Raw genomic sequence first — 20,725 nt, forward strand, 5'->3', positions numbered from 1 at the left:
GACTGCCTACTAGAGGTAACAACTGGCATACCGTAGCACTCCATTAGTCAATGGGAGCTGCCCAGATCCATTACTCATGGGACGACGGATATGTTCTACACTATCCATTGCTGATTATTTACTTACTGGACCTGACAACAGTGATATCCACAGGAAGTAAGTGATGAATCAACAACAAAAACACCATTTGATAAAAGGCTTCAGGAACTTCCAGATCTGCATGCAGGTGACAGAGTGTCCATTAGAAACTACGGTTCCAGCATGTGGGATCAGAAGGATACAGATGAAAAAATGGTGTCCACTCAGAGTTACCTAGTTCAGAGAGACCAGCGAGATACTGTCAGGATCTCAGGCTTGGTTAACGTAGTTAGGCCGTAGGTTCTTGCTTCCCATGTAAAAGAACAACTCGTTTCTCCCAGGGGACAAAGGAAAATGGAGGAAAAAACATTTGGAAGTGAAAAAATAAAACAGCTCTTGATGGCATGAAACATTGTAAAGTATGTGTGCGGAAAAGGCCAACATTTGGATGAAATGACTTTGTCCTGTTCTAAAATGTTATCTTTCAAAACCTCAGTTCATAGACCTGAAATATTTTTTATTAAGTATAACACCACTTAATCTACCTGATAAATATAAAGACTTGTTTAAATATGCTACACGGCTGCGAGAGTTGTCCTGGCAAGAAGATGGAAACAAATGACCATACCTGACGTTGATGAATGGAAAGATAAGATGTTAGAGTATGCAAACATGGCTAAAATGACTTTTATGATGAACCTAACAGATAATGATTCTGTGGATTGCTTTTATGAAAAGTGGCAGCCATTTTATACCTATATATCTAATATGTAATATATAAATCAGCAGTTTTTTAATCTTTTAGAACTTCAATAAGAAAGTAGAAAATTTAATCACTCATATGAAACTCCAAATATATATTCGAATTATATATCAATGACCAAAAAGAATGTTTGTTTAATGCAGACGGATGTTTTACCCCTTTCCCTTTTTCCCTTTGTATCTCATAAAATTTAATAAAATTATTCAAAAAAAATCCCCAACCCCCAGTTCATTATTTAAGTTTATGCTTAATTAGAGGTACGAAACGATGGTACAAACACAAAACCTGCATATTCAGTCCAGAGTAGAGTGGGGGAAAGTCCATCTTTTAAGGACCAGCTTCTAAATATGGCATGACTATCACTTAACTCCATCATGATACGTCCATATTTTTCTTTCCAGAGTAGAGAGAGTTGTTGAATACTCCAGCTGCATGACTCCTGAATGAAGATCAATGCCTACGTATTCTTCTTTGTGCCACAAACAGAAGCATGGAATTCCAAGATTAGCTTTGTGGCTTTCCTTGGTCTCTCTATTGTAATAAGATGTCCACATCTATCCAGCATGTGCAGTTGGCAGCTAGGAATGGCGTTGCCCAAAATTTCTCCACCAGCTGGATCAAGCACCTGAACAACAAAGAGTTAGTGTATCCTTTTGTAGTGGTCTGTATTCATAAAGGCTATGAAATAACCCAGAAGGCCTGGTGAGCAATGGAAAGATGTATTCAAGCTTTCTGCTACAAGATTTCGTTTTAAATTAGAACATGCTGGGCGGTGGGGGATTGAGACCTGTGAGGACTCACAGGGGAAGCTACTTCTCCCTGTTGATCCTCCTTCTTAAGCACCCCCTGCTTTTGCTGCTCCCTCCCACAGCTCCATAGCTTCCGTCCTTCCTTCCCCTTCCTTCCCTCCCCTTCCCTTCCAAGATCTGAGGAGATTGGACCAGTCTGGGATATCCAGGTCAGGGTGGAGGACTCTCTATGCATGCAGGAAAATGTCACGCTGAAAATTAATCAACCCCTCTGCCAAAACAAAACAAAATGCAACACAGACCTGATGAGTGCTGGATATATTCCAGGTGCACAGAATGTTTAAGAGCAGTTGGGTCAATTAAAATAAAAAGTGGGGGGAAGAAACTTAACCTACCCAAGCCCCATTAACATAGAAAACCCTCAAGGCAGAGATTTGGGGGTTGGTGGAATCTCCAAAGTGCTTTTCCCTCCCACAATTCCATCTGGGCCTCCAATGTTTTACTAAATTGGTAAGGGGTTAATAACAAGAATATCAAAGCTTAGACTGGTTTTCTCTGAGACTCATACGTGGAGATGTTGGTCCCTTGGTAAAAACATAGCTGGCCAGTCATATTTAGAGATAGTCCTTGCCATCTTCTCCCATCTAATTTTAAGTTGATTTTCAGAACTAAGAAGGGATTTACAAACCCTGGCTGGTGTCCCTCCGTGCTGGAAATGGGAGAATCAAGCTTTGGGGGCTTGAATATACCCAAATGAGCTGCCAGTCTTATTACCGATTGCTTTATGTGCCAGTCCCTGGTAATTATGTGTCCAGTTATGTGTGATAGTGGGGAAACTTCAAAGACCACCAGCCATGTTCTGCCTAGGTTTGTGCTCTGCACGTTTCTTCAGAACCACACAACAGTCATCTCCATATAGGAAAGTTTGAGTTTATGATAATAGTGAGCATGTGTGGATTAGTAATGTTGAAGGCTGGGTGGAGGGTGGTGGTTTTCTGTTTGGAATATTAATTAAAATGTAAAAAAAAAAGAGAAGAAAAAAAATGAAAGACTGAACACTTCAACAAATTGTGCATGCTGCAGTTCCAGAATTAATTGTAGAAAGTCTCTTAGTTAAACAGAAATGAAGGTGGGCTGAGATGTGCTGCAGAGAAAAACAACAACTCTGGAATAATAAAGGGGTGGAACAAAGGGAATTGGCTTATTCTTTCTAAGGTCCAACTTTTTCATCCTTGGGGCTGTGTATCTGAAAACATTGCTTACCAACATGCTAACAGCTACCTAGATCAAGCATACAAGAATATATGGAGTGAGCTCTTCTCAGGATTCGGAGAGATTGGTTTGAGTCAGCAGCTCTCTGTCTTGAGTTCCCAACAACCACAACCTCTGGAAATAAAATGCTACTGAAGGCAGCTGAGTACCTTACCTTGTCGTGTTTCCCCCAGAGAACTTGTGTTGGAGCTGTTATCTTGCTTATATTGTCTTGAAGGCTGTACCTGGACTCCATACTGGAGACATCTAAAAAGCCTTTTGAAAGAAGGAAAAAACCCTGGGCAGTTTCTTGTCATCATGCTTGGTGGTGGTGGAAAGTGCCATCAAATTGCAGCCGATTTATGAGACCCAGTAGGGTTTTCGAGGCAAGAGACATTCAGAGGTGGTTCACCATTGCCTGCCTCTGCATCACAACCTTGGTAATCCTTGGAGGTTGCCCATGCAAATATTAACCAGGGTCAACCCTGCTTATCTTCTAAGATCTGATGAGATCAGACTAGTATGGGCCATCCAGGTCAGGTTATCATGCTTACTGACATACATACTCTCACTTGTGTTTTAAGGGCCAAACTACATGATATGATTTGTAACGTGTCATTGTCTGTGTAGCCCCAGTTTCACTTTGTCTGAGACAGTCAGAGATCAGGTGTTCTGAAGTGATTATTGAGGCCAGTGTTAATTCTAGCTGGCAGGAGCTCTCCCGGGTTCCAGGCAGAAGTCTTTCACATCATCTACTTCCTAATCCTTTTAAAAACTGAAGATGTCAGGGATTGAACTTGGGACCTTTGTAATGCAAAGCAGATGCTCCACCACTAAGGCTGTTTTCTCCCCCGTTTTCCAAAGGACATGCATAGTGAGAAATTGACAAACATGAGTCATTAAACTTGGCTATCTCTGACAAAATGAACAAGTTCCTTCTAGAAGTCAATTCTGGGCTCTTCTGCACTCTCATTTTCATCGCTTGTGTGCCCCTAGTGCTTGTTTTTTTTCTTTTCCGCACGTGTTTTGCTCCCTCTAATGGTCGCTTCAACATTACATGACTTTATCTCCAGCATATTTTCCTGCAGTTTTAAAGTGCAAGGAAATACGCTGGAGATACAGATACAAAGCAACCACAAGAGGGATCAAAACACATGGGGAAAAGAAAAAACCCAAGGCAACAGGGGCACACAAGTGATGAATATGCGAGTGCAGAAGAGCCAAGTGTTTTGCAGTTGCAGCTGAATAACACTGTCGAGTATAAGAAGGAAACCTGGGTTTTCTTCTGTGCAACAACCCTCAAGCAGAGTCTATTCCTGGCTTGTACTTACATTTAATGAAAAAAGGAATATGTGGTTTCCGATAGTCAAGAAATACCTTCAGGAACTAAATGGGGAGAAAAAGAAACAGAGGAGTGGGTCAGAAGTATAGGGCAGGCCTCTCTTGGGCTGCACTAGGTAAATGGCCCTTTCTGAAGAAAGAGAGAACTATTATATCAGAATTTCTTACTTGTGCCTCATTTCTTGGTTTACGTATTTCATAGCCCAAATGGTTGGAGTTTGGTTTATTGCTCATTAACAAAGTCATAAGCAAATACACAAGCAAGTAGCCCAAATGGAGTGAACTCTTTTTAAAAAACAGTTTGAGACTGCTCATATTCATTTGAAACAGTCTGGGGTAATGGACTTGATCCCTGATAATCAAGCAACCTAGTGGGCCAGAAAGGAGTGAACAGTGACCAAAAGAGCAGCCCCCGATGCTGGAGCAAACTTTCAAGATACTGTCGAAGGCTTTCACGGTTAGAGTTCATTGGTTCTTGTAGGTTATCCGGGCTGTGTAACCGTGGTCTTGGAATTTTCTTTCCTGACGTTTCGCCAGCAACTGTGGCAGGCATCTTCAGAGGATTAACACTGAAGGACACTGTCCTTCAGTGTTAATCCTCTGAAGATGCCTGCCACAGTTGCTGGCGAAACGTCAGGAAAGAAAATTCCAAGACCACGGTTACACAGCCCGGATAACCTACAAGAACCAATTTCAAGATACTCCTGGAGGGAGCTCTTACTGAGTAAATGTACTCTCTCTGTAAACATCTGGGGATCTGCACAGCAGTAACACTGCCAAAGGAAAAAGGTGCCAGTTTGAGGGGGTTCAAATGCTAGTGCACCCTATATCTACTTAAATGGAGCACAGCACACAGCCTTCACACCATCTAGCTTTGTACTCTAGTAGTCAAGAGTCAGAGTGACTGCCACATTTTCTAGTGATTGTCTGTACCACCTTAGGAAAGATGGCCCCACGCTTTGAGAACAGGACCAACAAAAGACCAAAAACCATGCCATTAGTTCTGCATGTCCAGGGAGGCAGGCCTCCCTCCACAGACGTCTGGGAGCCAGCGTGGTGTGGTGGTTAAGTGTAGCGGACTCTAATCTGGAGAACCGGGTTGGTTTCCCCACTCCTCCACATGCAGCCTGCTGGGTGACCTTGGGCTAGTCACAGTTCTCTCGGAACTCTCTGAGCCTCACCTACCTCGCAAGGTGCCTGTTGTGGGGGTGGGAGGAAGGGAAGGTGATTGTCAGCCACTTTGAGACTCCTTAAGGTAGAGATAAGTGGAGTATCAAAACCAACTCTTCTGCTTCTTGAACAGCAGAAACTTGGCACACTGCATTTGAAGGTGATTGGACTTTCCAAAGCAGAGTGGTTGGCTACACCAGAAAAGGCAAATTCCCACTGGGGCATGCCTTAAGTAGCTCTTTGGCTCCGAGCCATGGTCAGGGAAAAAGGAACGTGCTTCTCTATGGGCGGGGGTTTCAAACTCTGTTGAAGAAGATAACGAGTAGGTTTTTATACCCTGCTTTTCTCTACCTTAAGGAGACTCGAAGTGGCTTACAATCCCATTCCTTTCTTCTTCCCACAACAGGCAGGTGGTGCTGGGAGAGTTCTGAGAGAGCTGTGACTAGGGGTGCCACTGCCAGGTCCCTCTTCGCCACCGGCGGGAGGTTTTTGGGGCGGAACCTGAGGAAGGCAGGGTTTGGGGAGGGGAGGGACTTGAATGCCATAGAATCCCAATTGCCAAAGCGGCCATTTTCTCCAGGTGGACTGATCTCTATCAGCTGGAGATCAGTCGTAATAGCAGGAGATCTCCAGCTAGTACCTGGAGGTTGGCAACCCTAGCTGTGACTGGCCCAAGGTCACCCAGTCGGCTTCATGGGGAGGAGTGGGGAAACAAACCCACTTCTCTGGATCAGAGTCCATTGCACTTAACCACTACACCACACTGGCTCAGAAGCTCACTTCTTCACTGCTTCTTCACTGTAAAGATAAACAGTGACAGCTGTGCACTGCTGAAACAGAGTTTGTGGCATCACACGTGGAGCGATACTCATCCCCCCCCTGAAATCTACAGTCACAGGGGAATATGGGGCCTGTTCCTGAGTGCATTCCCGGGTCACAGAGGATGACCCCGAGAGGTTTGCCCAGTGTCCTATGTGAATGGGCACACCCTAATCAGGGGCAGACTGGCCATTTCATGTACAGGGAAAGTACCCAGTGGGCTGCTGCCATGGAGGATTACAGGCAGCCATGAGCAAATGGTACCAGGTTCATCGACATCCAGCATAGGCAATCGCTGGCAAGGTCGGACCCAAGCGGCCCCTGAAGCATCACAGTCTGGGGATTCCTCAGTCCGGGGATCTGTCCTGACATATACTGTCCTGACATATACACGGAGAAGTTATTCAGCAGGCAAGCTGACGAGGAAAAAGGTTTTGAGGAGGGGATAAAGTTTTGAAAGCAACTTCTCTCTGTAGCCCTGGTCACAAATTACAGTGAACGCATATACAATGTGCACTTCGTTGTTCTTTGAACATGCATTGAGGAATTCTCATTTTACATTCAATGCATGGTGAAAACCCCAATATTTCTCCTGGTACTGGCCCCCGGTTTTGTTTGCAAAGTGAACACATGAACACATGAAGTTGGCCTTATACTGAATCAGACTCTTGGTCCATCAAAGTCATTATTGCCTACTCAGACCGGCAGCAGCTCTCCAGGGTCTCAGGCAGAGGTCTTTCACCTACTTGCGGAGTCCCTTTAACTGGCGATGCTGGGGGTTGAACCTGGGACCTTCTGCATGCCAAGCAGAGGCTCTACCACTGAGCCACGGCCCCCTCCCCATAGACCATATAGTAAACTACATAGGCGAAAGTTCGCCCTGTGCCTCCATAGCACTGGTTCCCAACCAGGGGTCCATGGACCCCCAGGGGTCCACGAGAACTAAATTAAGGTCCGCAAAACAAAATTATAAACCCATAATAAATTAATATTTTCAATTAAAAGTTCTCTATTATAAAAATATATATTCAAATATAATTCTAAGTTTAATGTTTAACTAACAGTTATGATTAAAGTTTATTTTCAAATTCTCTGAATTTTTATTTTGAACCTTGGGGTCCCTGCACTGAACAAAAAAGTCCTATTGGTCCCTGGTCAAAAAAAGGTTGGGAACCACTGCTCCATAGAGCTATAACATATCTGGATACATTGTATCTCTATGGAGGCACGGGGCAAACTTTCCCACTGTTTAAAAGCCTGTCTGCTCCATTGAGATACATTGCGAACGTCACATTAAAGAATCTGTACACACCCACTTCACCAATGCTTTTCAATGGAGGAGGATGGGGTGACCCCTTCGAGACCTCATAACTCCGGAACCCTTTACCCAATCTTCACCAAACTTGGGGGTTCTTGCAAGGAGAGTCCCTTCTAGCTACGCTGAAAAAGTGGAACCTCTAGCTGCAGAAATGCCCCTCAGGAGCCACAGAAAGCCCCATAGGTTTTATTGGACCTGAATTTTTTGGGAAACCTGGAAAAAAGCCGAATTCCCACATTTACCGTTATGGAAAATTTGGCTTTTCAGGTTTTCCTAACAAAAATTGAGACCAATAAACATGAACCTGAATTTTAATGATTTTTTTTTTTTTTTTTTGCACAGCCCTAGTTCTCAGTTTCAGGTGGAAATTTGCATGTTCCTCAAACATGGTTTATTACCTCCCCCAGACCCCAATTTTAATCACTATATTTTCTACCTTCACAAGAAAAGCAATTAAGGAGGACTGATTCCTACAGAAGACTGGGCCGGAGCATTACAGTCTTCAGAGCACCACTTTTTCACCTGTTTGTTTAGATTCAGTGGGGGACGGTAGAGGCCAAGTTTGAACATTTCTTCTAACTGGTTTATAGTCACAGGAATGAGAGGGATATCCTTGTAGTCCTTGCATTTCTCCAGCTCCTTCAAGTGCTTCACGAAGTCATTATCCATTGGATATCTTAGACCTAAGAGTTGAGAAAGCATAGTTGAAACCTACCTTAGTAGTAAATACTGAATGCGTGAATCAGCCTTCTACTGAGTGAAACTCTTGGGCTGTAAGCCAGTATTGTCTATTCTGCCTGGTACTGGCTCTCCAGGGTCTTAGGGTGAGGTCTTTCATACCACCCACTACCTGATCCTTCAGTCCAGTGGCACTAACAGCATTCATTCTGGCATAAGCTGGAAGTATCTATCTATTAGGTGTATAGTCACAACAGAAAGGTGGTGGTGGTGGTGAGATGTTAGAGAACCTAGTTTAAAACAAATGCTGACTGAATGATCAGTTCAGTTTCATTAGAATGGAGTGGCGTTCCCAAATTTTTGTTAGGCAGGCAAAATGGGATTACCATAAAATCGAATGCAGGAGGAAGCAAGATATACAGATACAACAAGAAGTTACAAAGGTATAGTTGAACTAATTAATGGGCGTAAATAGTGGGATCAAGTGTCCACCACGATCATGTGACTGCAATGCCCTTCTATTTTCCGCTTTGGACAGACAAGTCAGTCTCTGTACAAAAGCATAAATGGACCCAAATCTGACATTAAGAACCACAGTATCCAGAAACCAGTGGATTAGCAGCTTTATCTTCCCGGGTGTTTTGTTGCGGATCTCTTACAAAAGAATGTCGAGGGGAATCCAATGTAAACTGCTGGATTAGAATTCTTTGATAAATTCAAGACAATTTACCCTCCCTGGTCTTAACAAGTTCCTGGAATTCCTCACTCATGATGCTTTATTTATTAATTATTATTATTCACCATTATTTATAAAATGTATACCTCACCTTTCTTCCCTCATGATGGGATGTGCCCTAATATCTTGTATATCCCAACACTTACAGATGTTAATTAATTCAGCTATAGCTCATTGTAACTTCCTAGTGGGTCTGTTGATCCCACTCTGGCTATCTAACGACAGTCGGAAGTTGTCTTTTTGCGGTCTCATTGAACTGATTTTTTTAAAATTGGATCTTGTTTCAAACTGGCCTCTCTTTGAAACTTCTTTCCCCTATCCCATCTTCCTGATGTGAATAAAATGCATCGACAGATTCAATGTACATTTTATACATCTGATGAAGTGAGTTCTGAGTCCCGAAAGCCTACTCTGGGATAAATGTTCATCAGTCTCAATTGTGCCGCCGGATTATGCTGCCATGGACAAAGGCATCTACTCATCTGGAATTTCCTGATCCCTGATAGGGAGTAACATCCCCTACTACCAGTTCCCAACCTCCTCCAATGGGATTCAGATCTGCTCCCAAAAGATTGTTATTAACACACATGTACGGGAAGTTGTTCAGGTGCTGGGAAAGTCCAAGTTACTAGAGGAAGGGGAGACTGCTAAGTGTAGAGGAGAAAGAAGATGGCATAGGGCTCTGTGGGTTAGGAGTGGGAAATTTTTTGGAGAAGCAGAAGCAGAAGCAGAAGCAGAAGAAGAGTTGGTTTTTATATGCCGACTTTCTCTACCACTTAAGGAAGAATCAAACTGGCTTACAATCACCCTCCCTTCCCCTCCCTACAACAGACACCCTGTGAGGTAAGTGGGGCTGAGAGAGTGTGACTAGCCCAAGATCACCCAGCTGGCTTCATGTGTAGGAGGGGGGAAAACAACCCAGTTCACCAGATTAGCATCTGCTACTCATGTGGAGGAGTGGGGAATCAAACCTGGTTCTCCAGATCAGACTCCACTGCTCCAAACCACTGTTCTTAACCACCATCACGCTGGCTCTTAACCACTACACCACATGAAATGTGTCTAAGATGTTCACATACCTTGACATCAGCCATGAGAACCAGTGTTACATAGTGGTTAGAGAACTCCTAGGATCTGGGAGACCCAAGTTCTGAGCCCCTCTCTGCCATAGAAGATTGTTGGCTGACCTTGGGCCAGTCACATGCTCTCAGTCTAAGCTACCTCACCGGGTTGTTGTGAGGAAAAAATGGAAGAGATGGGGAATGGTGTAAGCCAATTTGGGTGCCCAGTGTGGAGAAAGATGGGGCATAAATTCAGTAGATAAATAAATGAATCCCATTGGGATATTATAAGGATGAGGTAGGAATTGTAATACACTGGTGACTGCCATAAAATGGTTGGTTGAAGAAAATCCTTATTAATACCATTCCCAATCAGATTTTTTTTTGTTTCTTCTCACCTTAAGATTGGACCAAGCACCCTGCCCTCCTCCTTCCAAGATAAGCTGCTTCAGGGCTTTTGACACTCACCAGCTGGACAAAGGAGGGACAAACAGTAGACGTCCGACGGATAAAGAGCAGTATAAACACCAGCAATCATTCCACCCATGGAGATGCCAACCAGGTGGAAAGGCTTCTTGTTCAGACCAGTGCACTCAACAAACTGGAAGAAGTGGTAATAAAGAGAGAAGCACGTTTCAGCTCTAAATGCTTGCTTAGGGCCTTCTGCAAGGAAGGTGTTTCTGTTTCTGTGTGACATGAGACAGGTAGGGATTGAGAGGGACTGCAGCGTGCAAGAAGGTCAAATGTTGCCATCACTGCTTGGCCCAAGAAGCCCAAGTCAGAGTGACATGCATGGTGACCACTGGGTTATTCCTTCCACTCTGCTGCCATCGAGAAGACGCACAAAGGCATTGCTGCTGCTTGGACCAGGATATCCCAACTGACCTGTGCTTGTAAAAAAAATGTGATGGACAAAGAGAGGAAACAGAGACACACTTCTTCCTTCTTTGAACCCCTGTCCCTGTCTGGTTTCTCTCCTATTCTTTATCCCCTTCCATGTGATATTTTGTAGTTTCCTACTAGTATGTTTTCTGATGCCATCTTCTTGAGCAAGTGTGTGGACTGTGCTACATGAGCATCGCTTCTCAGCCTCAAAGCGAAGATGGGTTGTGTTCTGGCACATATGCACATGGTGTGTGATTGTAAGCGCGGGACTGCTGAGAGCCAGTGAGGGCCTCAAAACAAAGATTCCTCAGTCTCCCACCCCCTTCCGGAAAACAAGTCATTTGATTTGCCCTGTTCCTTGGGCTCCCAATCTCCACTATTTTGGCAGCTCTAAGTATGTGTATAGGTTTGGGAAGGCCCCTCTCAGAGGGGAATTTTTCACGGAGATTTGCTGCTATTTCGACGCTGATTTGCGTCGGAGTCAAATTTTGGTTCTTCACTGCAGATCCGGCTTTTCCCTGATAGAGGTATAAAAGTCGCGTTATGTCAGCGGCAAACCAAACCACTTCTGAGCCATACTTTCTAGTAGAAGCGCGTTTTGTTGCTCGGATGCCCATGAAAAAATGTTTGCTTCGCTCCCAGGGACGTCTCCTTTCTCCTCCCCCAAGAACGGTGATTGACTGGGGGAGTTTTGCGCTCTGACAAGAATACTGCCCCTTTTGCTGCCTGCCTGCCTGTCTACCTAGAGTCCTGGCACTTCTCTCCCTCCGTCCCGGAGGCTGGCGGGCGGGCAGGCGGCACGCGTTCCCCGCCCCTCACCCGGGATGGGCCTTGAAGCTGGGCCCACACCTCCAAGCCCAGGGGGACGTCGGACAGACGGCTCCAGGGGGAGACCGGCGGGGCCACGCCATGGGCTCCTCGCGCGCTGGGGGTGGTGGTGGTGGCAGCTCGGTCTAGGGCAGCTGGACCCGTGGGGGGGATGTTCAAGGGAAGGAGCTGTTGGCCCCTCTGCCCCAGAGGGGAGGGGGGATTTTTGAGAAATCGGATGGGAAAAATGTGCATCCTGAGAGCGGAAAACCCAAGGCAAAACTCCCTCCCATCACTCTTCTGAAGAGGGGCGGCCAGCCTGCTCTTATCTCCCTCCTCTCTCTCAATGCACTGTGGCCGGATCATGGCTGGCGCACAAGCCAGGGGCCTTCTTTTCTCTCTCCCCCCCCCGCCATTCCCACTTTCAGCTAAACACTTCTCTGGGCACATGGATGCAATTCCTGCCCCCCCCATCCTGTCTATCATTAAAGGGCAATGGGTTCCACACCTATAGAAAATAGAGGGAAGCTTTGAGGAAAGCGCTGCCTTGCCCCCCCCCCCCCAATTTGGAATCTGACTGTTCCAAAAGCAGAACAGAGCGAGGGTGGAAGAAAAATGGAGGAGACCAGAGGGACTGGTGGTTGTTTTTTGCGCTGGGGCTGGTGAACCGCACGAGGTAATCTGCTGGGCAGAGTTGGGGCGGAGCTGGGGGCAGGCATAAACAATGAGCTTGTTGGAAGGGGAGGCCTCCTGCAAAAGGGACACACCAAACCGTTGTCAAATACAGCGTGCTTTGTTCCCATGAAAAACCAAAACTACATCGAGATTGACAGGGATAAATCGCGGCCATGAAAAAAACATTTAAATTGTGGTTTTTTTTAGTCCGTGGCAAAACAGAAGCAAAATCTATGAGGAAAAATGCCCCAGAGCATGATGTAAACCTGCTTTTGAGAAACACTGTTGAAGTGGGTGAGAACCAAGGGCTGTTAAAAGACTATTCTCTGAATTTTATATGACTGGCACAAACATTTGCTCTTGCAAAGGGAAATTTCTCAGCTGGAAATTCGCAATACTTTGTTTAAAGTGTTAAAACACTACAAGCAGAAGAAGTGCCCAATATAGTATGCAAAATCGTCTTTGATGGAAAAAAGGGTTGCAGAGTTTTGTAGTGCTTCAAAAATATGCAGGGTTTTTTTGGGGGGGGGCAAGAAATGGTGATGGAACAAAAGAAATGCATACACCAAAGGCAACGTTGTCTCCTATCAGTCCATCTTTAAATTTCTCTTGTCAAACAGAGAAGCTTTGCAATAGAATAATGAGATGTCCTGGAAGGAAGGCAGCATGGTATAGCCCAATCTTGTCAGATCTTGGAAGCTGAGCAGGGTCAGCCCTGGTTAGCATTTGAATGGGAGACCACTAAGTAATACCAGGGTTGCTCTGCAGAGGCAGGCACTGGCAAACCACCCCTGTTAATCTCTTGCCTTGAAAACCCCATAATGGGTCACCATAAGTCAGTTGCGACTGCACTTTACACACAGACACAATGAGGTGTCCAATGAAGCTGCGGGTTCTTCTGACATGGTGAGAACTCTGGACAGAAATAGAAATGGAAGGTTCCCCATGTATCTGTATTAGCTACCAAGCCTTAGGATGTGAGGATGTTGGATTCAAAATATCTGCTGCCTCTCTTCCAACTATATGATAAGAAGAAGAAGAGTTGGTTTTTATACCCTGATTTTCTCTACCTTTTAAGGAGACTCAAACCGGCTTACAATTGCCTTCCCTTCCTCTCCCCATAACAGACACCTTGTGAGGTAGGTGGGGCTGAGAGAGCTCTAAGAGAGCTGTGACTAGCCAAAGGTCACCCACCAGATTAGGGTCCACCACTCAAGCGTAGGAGTGGGAAATCAAACCCGGTTCTTCAGATTAGATTCCACTGCTCTTAACCACTACACCACGGGCACATGATTGTTGACACTTTTTCCCATCCTTTACACGCATTATGTATTCCTGAACTTGTGACTACCAAGCTGATGAGCATTCCCTCTGTACTGTGATAGCAAAACAGCAGTGCCTAGTGCCAAAAAGTGATTGCAGAAATGCACAGATGAGAGCCTGGTGACTGTCCTATTCTCTCTACTGCCCCCCTCCCAAACAATTACAGTCATGATAATTTCAATGCCGAACAGATCTCTTGGGTCCAAAGAGAGGGATGCTTTCCACAGCCACTGCCTGCCTTCAAAGTGGAACATAACCTGAGGATATCTAGAAGGAAGCTTTACCTGGTGCATCCGCTTAGCCTGCTCAAGTGCTGTGTAGCCCTCTCCTGGCAAGCGAGTTGTTCCCCTGTGCCCAGGCAGGTCCACACAGACCACGTGCACCTCCTCAGGAATATACTGTGAAACAAACGAAATCAAGCCATTGGAGCTACGAAAATTGGATCCCTCTGATGAAGGGGTTAATGTATTTAATCTCCATTCATAATCTTAGATCCAGTAGATTTATTTTGCGATACAGAAAAATGACATCAAATATTCAGCAGTAAAACATCTGAGAGGGGTTTTGTCGTGCAGATTTCTGATCTGTCATATTTGTATCCCTTCCTTCAGGGAGCACATGTTGGTGTACATGGTTCTGCTCTCCTCCGTTTTATCCACCCAACAACTCTGTGAGTAGGGTTGCCAGGTCCCTCTTCACCACCAGTAGGAGGTTCTTGGGGCGGAGCCTGAGGAGGGCGGGGTTTGGGGAAGGGAGGGACTTCAATGCCATAGAGTCCAATTGGCAAAGCGGCCATTTTCTCCAGGTGAACTGATCGCTATTGCTGGAGATCAGTTGTAACAGCAGGAGATCTACAGCTAGTACCTGGAGTTTGGCAACCCTATCTGTGAGGTACATCAGCTGAGAGAAAGAAAATGTGGTTGACCCAAGATAATTCAATGAGCTTCATGCCTGGATGGGGATTTGGACCACGGTCCACAGACTTTATTATACCGCACAGGTTCTCTGATAAAGTAGATGGGTGTTTTCAGGGGGCAAGTGTACAATATATCTCCCATGGATGTGTAGATGTTTCACATGACTCTTTCCTGCTCTGTACTGGAAGTGGATTATGCATATTGCAACCAGTACTTTGTTTTCCATCAGCAATGTGGTGCCTCCTGGTATTGTCTCATTGTGCTATGTACTTTTCCAGAGAAACCTCAGTGGAGGTCAGGTAAGAGACATCAAAGGTACTGCTTGCTCAACTACACCAAAGATCTATATGGCTCAACATTCCCCATACCAAGGGTCATAAGAACATAAGAAAGGCCCTGCTGGATCAGACCAAGGCCCATCAAGTCCAGCAGTCTGTTCACACAGTGGCCAACCAGGTGCCTCCAGGAAGGCCACAATCAAGATGACAGCAGCAGCATTGTCCTGCCTGTGTTCCACAGCACCTAATATAATAGGCATGCTCCTCTGATCCTGGAGAGAATACGGATGCATCATGACTAGTATCCATTATTACTAGTAGCCATGAATAGCTCTCTCCTCCATAAACATGTCCCCTTCCCTCTTAAAGCCTTCCAAGTTGGGTCCCCAATGTGGGGTCTGTGGGCAACCACCAGCACCTTTCCTATTGCCCGCCAAGTATTTTCAGAAAATGGCTGGGGCTTTTGCCCAGCAACATTTCTGATTGGCCTTTGGAGATTTGATTGGTTGTGCAGATTTTTAAACATGTTGCTTTTGGCAGCAGCTGCCACAGCGGAAGGGTTTGGGGAGGGGAGGGACTTCAATGCCGTAGAGTCCAATGGCCAAAACGGCCATTTTCTCCAGGGGAACTGATCTCTGTTGCCTGGAGACCAGTTGTAATAGCAGGAGATCTCCAGCTAGTACCTGGAGGTTGGCAACCCTACCCTCACCTTTAAATGGTAATACCAAAGAAGGGTGCTCAGTTTCAAATTTCCTTTCCTCCTTTTGACACTCAGCTCAGGTGCTCTCAACGTCCTGTGGTTTTGGGAGAATGTGCCATCCTCATCAGGTTTTTCTGTTTTCCTCTTTTCTTACAATATCGTATTTTCCCATGGCCTTAGGAAATCGCCGGATGATGTAGAAACCTCTGCCTTGTCTGTAGGTGGCTTGGTTTTGCTGCTTTTGCAATTGGCACAAGCCGCTCAGTTTACTGCAGGATAACTGAATGACGATTCCGTGGAGCCTTTGTCCCCTAGCGCGACACCTCTTGACAAACAGGTGGTCCTACCAACTAGCAAAGTCAGGCAACAGAACAGGGAACTGGCGGGTTGGACATAATTCAATGGGAAAATTCTGCACACACCCCTTCGACGCCTTTCAAGGGAACTGATCGTGAGAGGGAGGGCAGGAAGGGTTGCGTCACTGTTTGGCTCTTGCGGCCCTCTCTTACATGCCCAGGGAAATGCCGATCGCCACTTTGGGGTAAGGAAGCAATTTTCCTCCAGGCCAGATCCTGGAGGATTTTTTTTGGCCACCTTCTGGGCATGGAGTGGGGGTCACTGGAGGTGTGGGGGGAAGATTGTTGTGAATTTCCTGTATTGGGCAGAGATGACCTAGATGACTGTGGACTAGATGATCGTGGAGGTCCCTTCCAACTCTATAATTCTATGAAATGTACCAGACAAAAAAAGAAAGAAAAATTTTGGATCATCTTTGTCTGGGCTGAATAGAAAAAATGGAAACATACTTTCATTATAGGCAACCAACTGTCTTTGTCAAGTGAGAACCCGTGGAACATCAGTATAGACGGCTGCGGTCCTGGCTTCCCACGGCTGAAGTAACAGAACTTGTAGCTCTCATGCTTGACATATTTTACCTTCACATGTCTAAGTTTATACATGGACCTAAAGGCAAAAAGATGAATAAGATGAACAGAGAAATTAGAAATTAATAAGATGAACTCTCAAAACTCCCCCCTCCAGAGACACCATCCCCAAATCTCCAGGAATTTCAGAGGCTGAAGTTGGCATCTCTAATTTCTTGAATTTGTCTCTTCTTCCCTACCCTAAGCAACTACACCTCAACAATCCTTTTTTCATGGACCACCTTGAAACTTTGCATTTTTAGAGAGAGGTAAGAACTTGACTCTGTGTAAACAAATTGGGAGAGACAATAGGGGTGATCAGGGCTGTTATCTCCATATACTCCATATCTCCAGGACTTGTTAACTCTGAAAATATAAATCCCATTAGAAATGCTTAGCTAGTCATTTCTCTAACTGTGGTTCTTCTAGGCTGCTTCCACACTGACTATTCTCAGAGGCATTCCACAGCAGTAAAGAAGCATTCACATGGCAGTTTTCCTTGCATTTTCCTTGTCTCAACTTTCTGGTGCATGGCATTTTTCTGCTGGTACCACCAGAGGTACCACAATTCCAAAAAAGGAGACGTCAAATACTGTAGCAACTGTTGAACCATCCCATTCTCCCATGGGTAAAGTGATGCTGAAAATCTTACAGCAAAGACTGTTAACCCTATATGGAATGAGACATGCCAGATGTTCAAGCTGGATTCAGGAAAGGAAGAGGCACTAGAGATCACATTGCAAATTTACGTTGGTTACTGGAGCATACCAGAAAATTTCAGAAGAAAATCACTCTTGTTTCTAGATTACAGCAAAGCTTTTGACTATGTGGAACATGAAAAACTATGGTTGGTTTTAAAAGAAATGGGTGTGCCACAACACCTGATTATTTTCATGTGCAACCTGTACTCTGGACAAGAGGCTATTGTGAGGAGAGAACACAGAAAAAGAGAATGGTTTCCAATTGGCAAAGGTCTCAAATCAGGACATATTTTATCTCTCGAGCTGTTCAATCTATATGCAAAAAATCTCATAAGGAAAGCTGGGTTAGATTTAGATGAAGGTGGAGTGAAAACTGGCAGAAGGACCATTAAAAGTTTGAGAAATGCAGATGACACCATGTTACTGACAGAAAATAGTAACAACTTGAAACAAACACTGATGAAGGTTAAAGGAGAAAGTGCCAAAGCAGGATTAGAGCTGAACATCAAGAAGACAGAAGTAATGACTGCTGGGGAATTACACAACTTTGACAATTAAGAAATTGAAATCATTAAACTTTTTCTATTCCTTGGCTCAATCATCAATCGAAAGGGAGACTGCAACCAAGAAATCTGAAGTTGATTGAGACTGGAAAGGGCAGCCAAGAAGGAGCTAGAAAAGATTCTTAACTGTAGGGATGTGTCACTGGTGACCAAGATCAAGATAGTTCATACCGTAGTATTCCCCATTACTACGTATTGGTGTGAAAGTTGGACAATAAAGAAAGCTGACGGGAAGAAAGTTGATTCATTTGAAATGTGGTGTGGTAGGAGAGTTTTACAGATACCATGGACTGCCAAAAAGACAAATAAGTGGGCCCTCAGTTTGCAAGACCTGAGCAAGGCTGTTAACAATATGACATTTTGGAGGTCATTAATTCATAGGCTTGCCATAACTCAGAAGCGACTTGTTCGCACTTGATACCTAAAAGCTCCAGCCCTGGAGATGGCACCCATAACAGAGACTCGCTGAACTGTTTGAAACATTGCTGCCTGCACCTTAATAGCCTGCTGCTCTGGGCTAGCTCTCCCCAGCTTTGTACAAGCCAGACTTTCCAGGACAAGAGGCCGGATCACCTGCAGAACCTGCAAAAGAATTGCCATGATCCCTGATTGCCTCTTGACCCAAAGGGAAGCCATTATGCCGAAGTGAGAGCATCACGTAGCCCTTCTATGCATATTCCCCCCCCTTCCTGTATCCTGTGGGAAAACATCCTCAGCAATCTACATTGAAGGATTCCCCCTGCCGCCTCCCTGGAATGTGAAGATTTACAACCTCCGGAGAAGGACCATCTCAGGATGTATAAATCAAGGATGCCAGCTTAGTACACAAATTGCCACCTCACCCTATCTCTGACCCTGAAGTCTTTTTGATCTCTTTTTGTTGTTGAAAGGAGCCATCTGGAGAATCTCACTCCCCCCCCACCCCCAGAAAAGGGTATATTTTGCCCTACCCAACAAGGCTCAGTGCAGATCTTCCCCCTTCACTCTCTGCCCTGTCTCCCTCGTGTGTTAAGTTCCATACACCCCTCCCTCTCCCCCCCCCCCCGCTGTATTCTGTCTACCTCTATGCCACGGATTTTGGAACATCTCCACTTCTAGAGATTGGTAAAGTATCCTAATTAATAACTCCCTCAATGTCTCTAGCTTACCTCCTTTATCTTTATTCCTAGTTTCTTGTATGTGAGTTACTTGTAACATTGAATGAATGAATATATATATATATAAACACCTTTTAATTTGAAATTCCTGAGTCTGTCTTTATTTGGGGAGTCACTGAGAAAAACCCTCGTAGACATAGGGCGATCCCGGCTTAATAAATACATAGTTACCGATTGCTCGAGCTAATTCCCCATCCAAAGAGCAATTTTGGTAACACACTCACACAAACACCATTAGAGGGGTTGGGGGCCTTAAAAATCTGCATTTGCTAGATTGCTAAAGCATAATCATGTTATAATGACTGATCGCTGTGAGCTACTAGTTCCTTTGAATTTCCAGTCCTCGGTCTTCCCTGGATTCTGAGCTTGCCCCATGTTCTGCTCCCTGGTTAAGGCCCTATCTATAGATCGTCCTTTGCTTCATTTTTAATGAAAACTCTTAAATGCCCCTCGATGCGTTGCTGGTGTTACCCTTCACTCCGAGTTTGGCCGAATGTCGCTCGAAGCTAGGGCATGGCTGGCTGCCTTTAAGTTACAACTTAAGCTGCGCTTTAGCACTGAGGGGCTCCTAGCTTCTTTGAAGCATGACTCTTTTAAATCCTCATGGCAAAAAATCTTAGATGAGAAATTGTCACTGTTGGGCTTTTCGTAGGATATCATATTAGATCTTGGAAAAACTGAAGCTTTCACCAAAATTAAAAGGAGCATTAAAGATCTTGATTATAATAGCACTACTTTTCATGCTCGCTGCATTTGTTCATCTCAGTTTTTCGGAATACCACCACCACGTGGTTTGCCCGCTTATACTTATTATTTTACAATCATCTTTCTAGAGCCTTCTGTTTAGCTAGACTGAATGCTATCCCCTCTATGGTTATGCAAGGCAGAATTTTGAATAAGCCATATCCAGAAAGGACCTGTCCTTGCCCTTCTGGCTCTGTTGATTCACTAGCTCATGCCCTTTTGGAATGCCGCTTTTATGAGGAACTTAGATCACGTTATATCTCTCCCCTTTTAATATATAAATCGAATGCCTCTGTGTCCGATATAATGCCTTTTTTATTAAGTGACAGGGACCCCAAGGCTACATTGTCAGTGGCAAGATTTATTTCAGCCCTTATATCCTTCAAACGCCCTGACCTGGATGGCCCAGGCTAGCCTGATCTCGTCAGATCTCAGAAGCTAAGCAGGGTCAGCCCTGGTTAGTATTTGGATGGGAGACCACCAAGGAACACCAGGGTTGCTGTGCAGAGGAAGGCACTGGCAAACCACCTCTGTTAGTCTCTTGCCATGAAAACCCCAAAAAAGGGGTCACCATAAGTCGGCTGCGACTTGACGGCACTTTACACACACATCCTTCAAACATTAGATTTAAAATTACACTGCTCAAGATCAATGGATCAAGGAGCTCCTAAGGGACAAAGGAAAGGTTAAGGCCCTACTTTTTGAGGCAAGGCATGGAAGCCATTCCTAGAGTATCCTAGATATACACTCACCATATCAGGAGCTTGAGTATTTGTGAAGGCCTCCAGTAGTACACTGTGGCAAAAGTAATCAAGAGAGCCACAGCACAGCATGCAGTCACCCCGAGTACTGTGATCATACTGATCTCCATCCTTCCTAGTTAAGATTGATCTTTGCTACCTGCACATAGTAAAAAGGCAATAAGGAGAAAAGGACATAATAAAATATGATACAAGAAAAGAGTGGAGGCATTAGCACAGTTAAGACATGGAAATTAAAATGTTCTCTGCTGTTCGAGCTACATGTAAACTGACCTTGGCAGGTACACATTGCTCTTACAAAATTGGCTTAATGATAGTCTATCCGGA

The 20,725-nt window shown here is 44.8% G+C and overlaps 1 protein-coding gene across 1 annotated transcript; it reads right to left on the minus strand.

The window, feature by feature from the left end:
* Positions 1-1,298: 1,298 nt before the first annotated feature.
* LOC130491290 (monoacylglycerol lipase ABHD6-like) lies at positions 1,299-20,508 on the minus strand. Its single transcript, XM_056865004.1, has 8 exons — positions 20,390-20,508; positions 16,356-16,512; positions 13,939-14,052; positions 10,433-10,565; positions 8,012-8,172; positions 4,173-4,227; positions 3,017-3,117; positions 1,299-1,466 (listed from the first exon to the last, which is right to left on the minus strand). The coding sequence occupies exons 1-8, from the start codon at positions 20,506-20,508 to the stop codon at positions 1,299-1,301; spliced, it is 1,008 nt and encodes a 335-aa protein (XP_056720982.1).
* Between the last annotated feature and the right edge of the window lie 217 nt (positions 20,509-20,725).

This window comes from Euleptes europaea, chromosome 1 (genome assembly GCF_029931775.1).
Source record: "Euleptes europaea isolate rEulEur1 chromosome 1, rEulEur1.hap1, whole genome shotgun sequence".
Classification (NCBI taxonomy): Eukaryota; Metazoa; Chordata; class Lepidosauria; order Squamata; family Sphaerodactylidae; genus Euleptes; species Euleptes europaea.

Coding starts and splice junctions, on each gene's coding strand:
- LOC130491290 (XM_056865004.1), bottom strand. CDS start 20,508: ATGGAGATCAGTATGATCACAGTACTCGGGGTGACTGCATGCTGTGCT. Junction 4,228..8,011: donor CACTGAATCTAAACAAACAG/GTGAAAAAGTGG, acceptor CTCCCCATTTAG/TTCCTGAAGGTATTTCTTGA. Junction 3,118..4,172: donor TATTCCTTTTTTCATTAAAT/GTAAGTACAAGC, acceptor TTCTTTCAAAAG/GCTTTTTAGATGTCTCCAGT.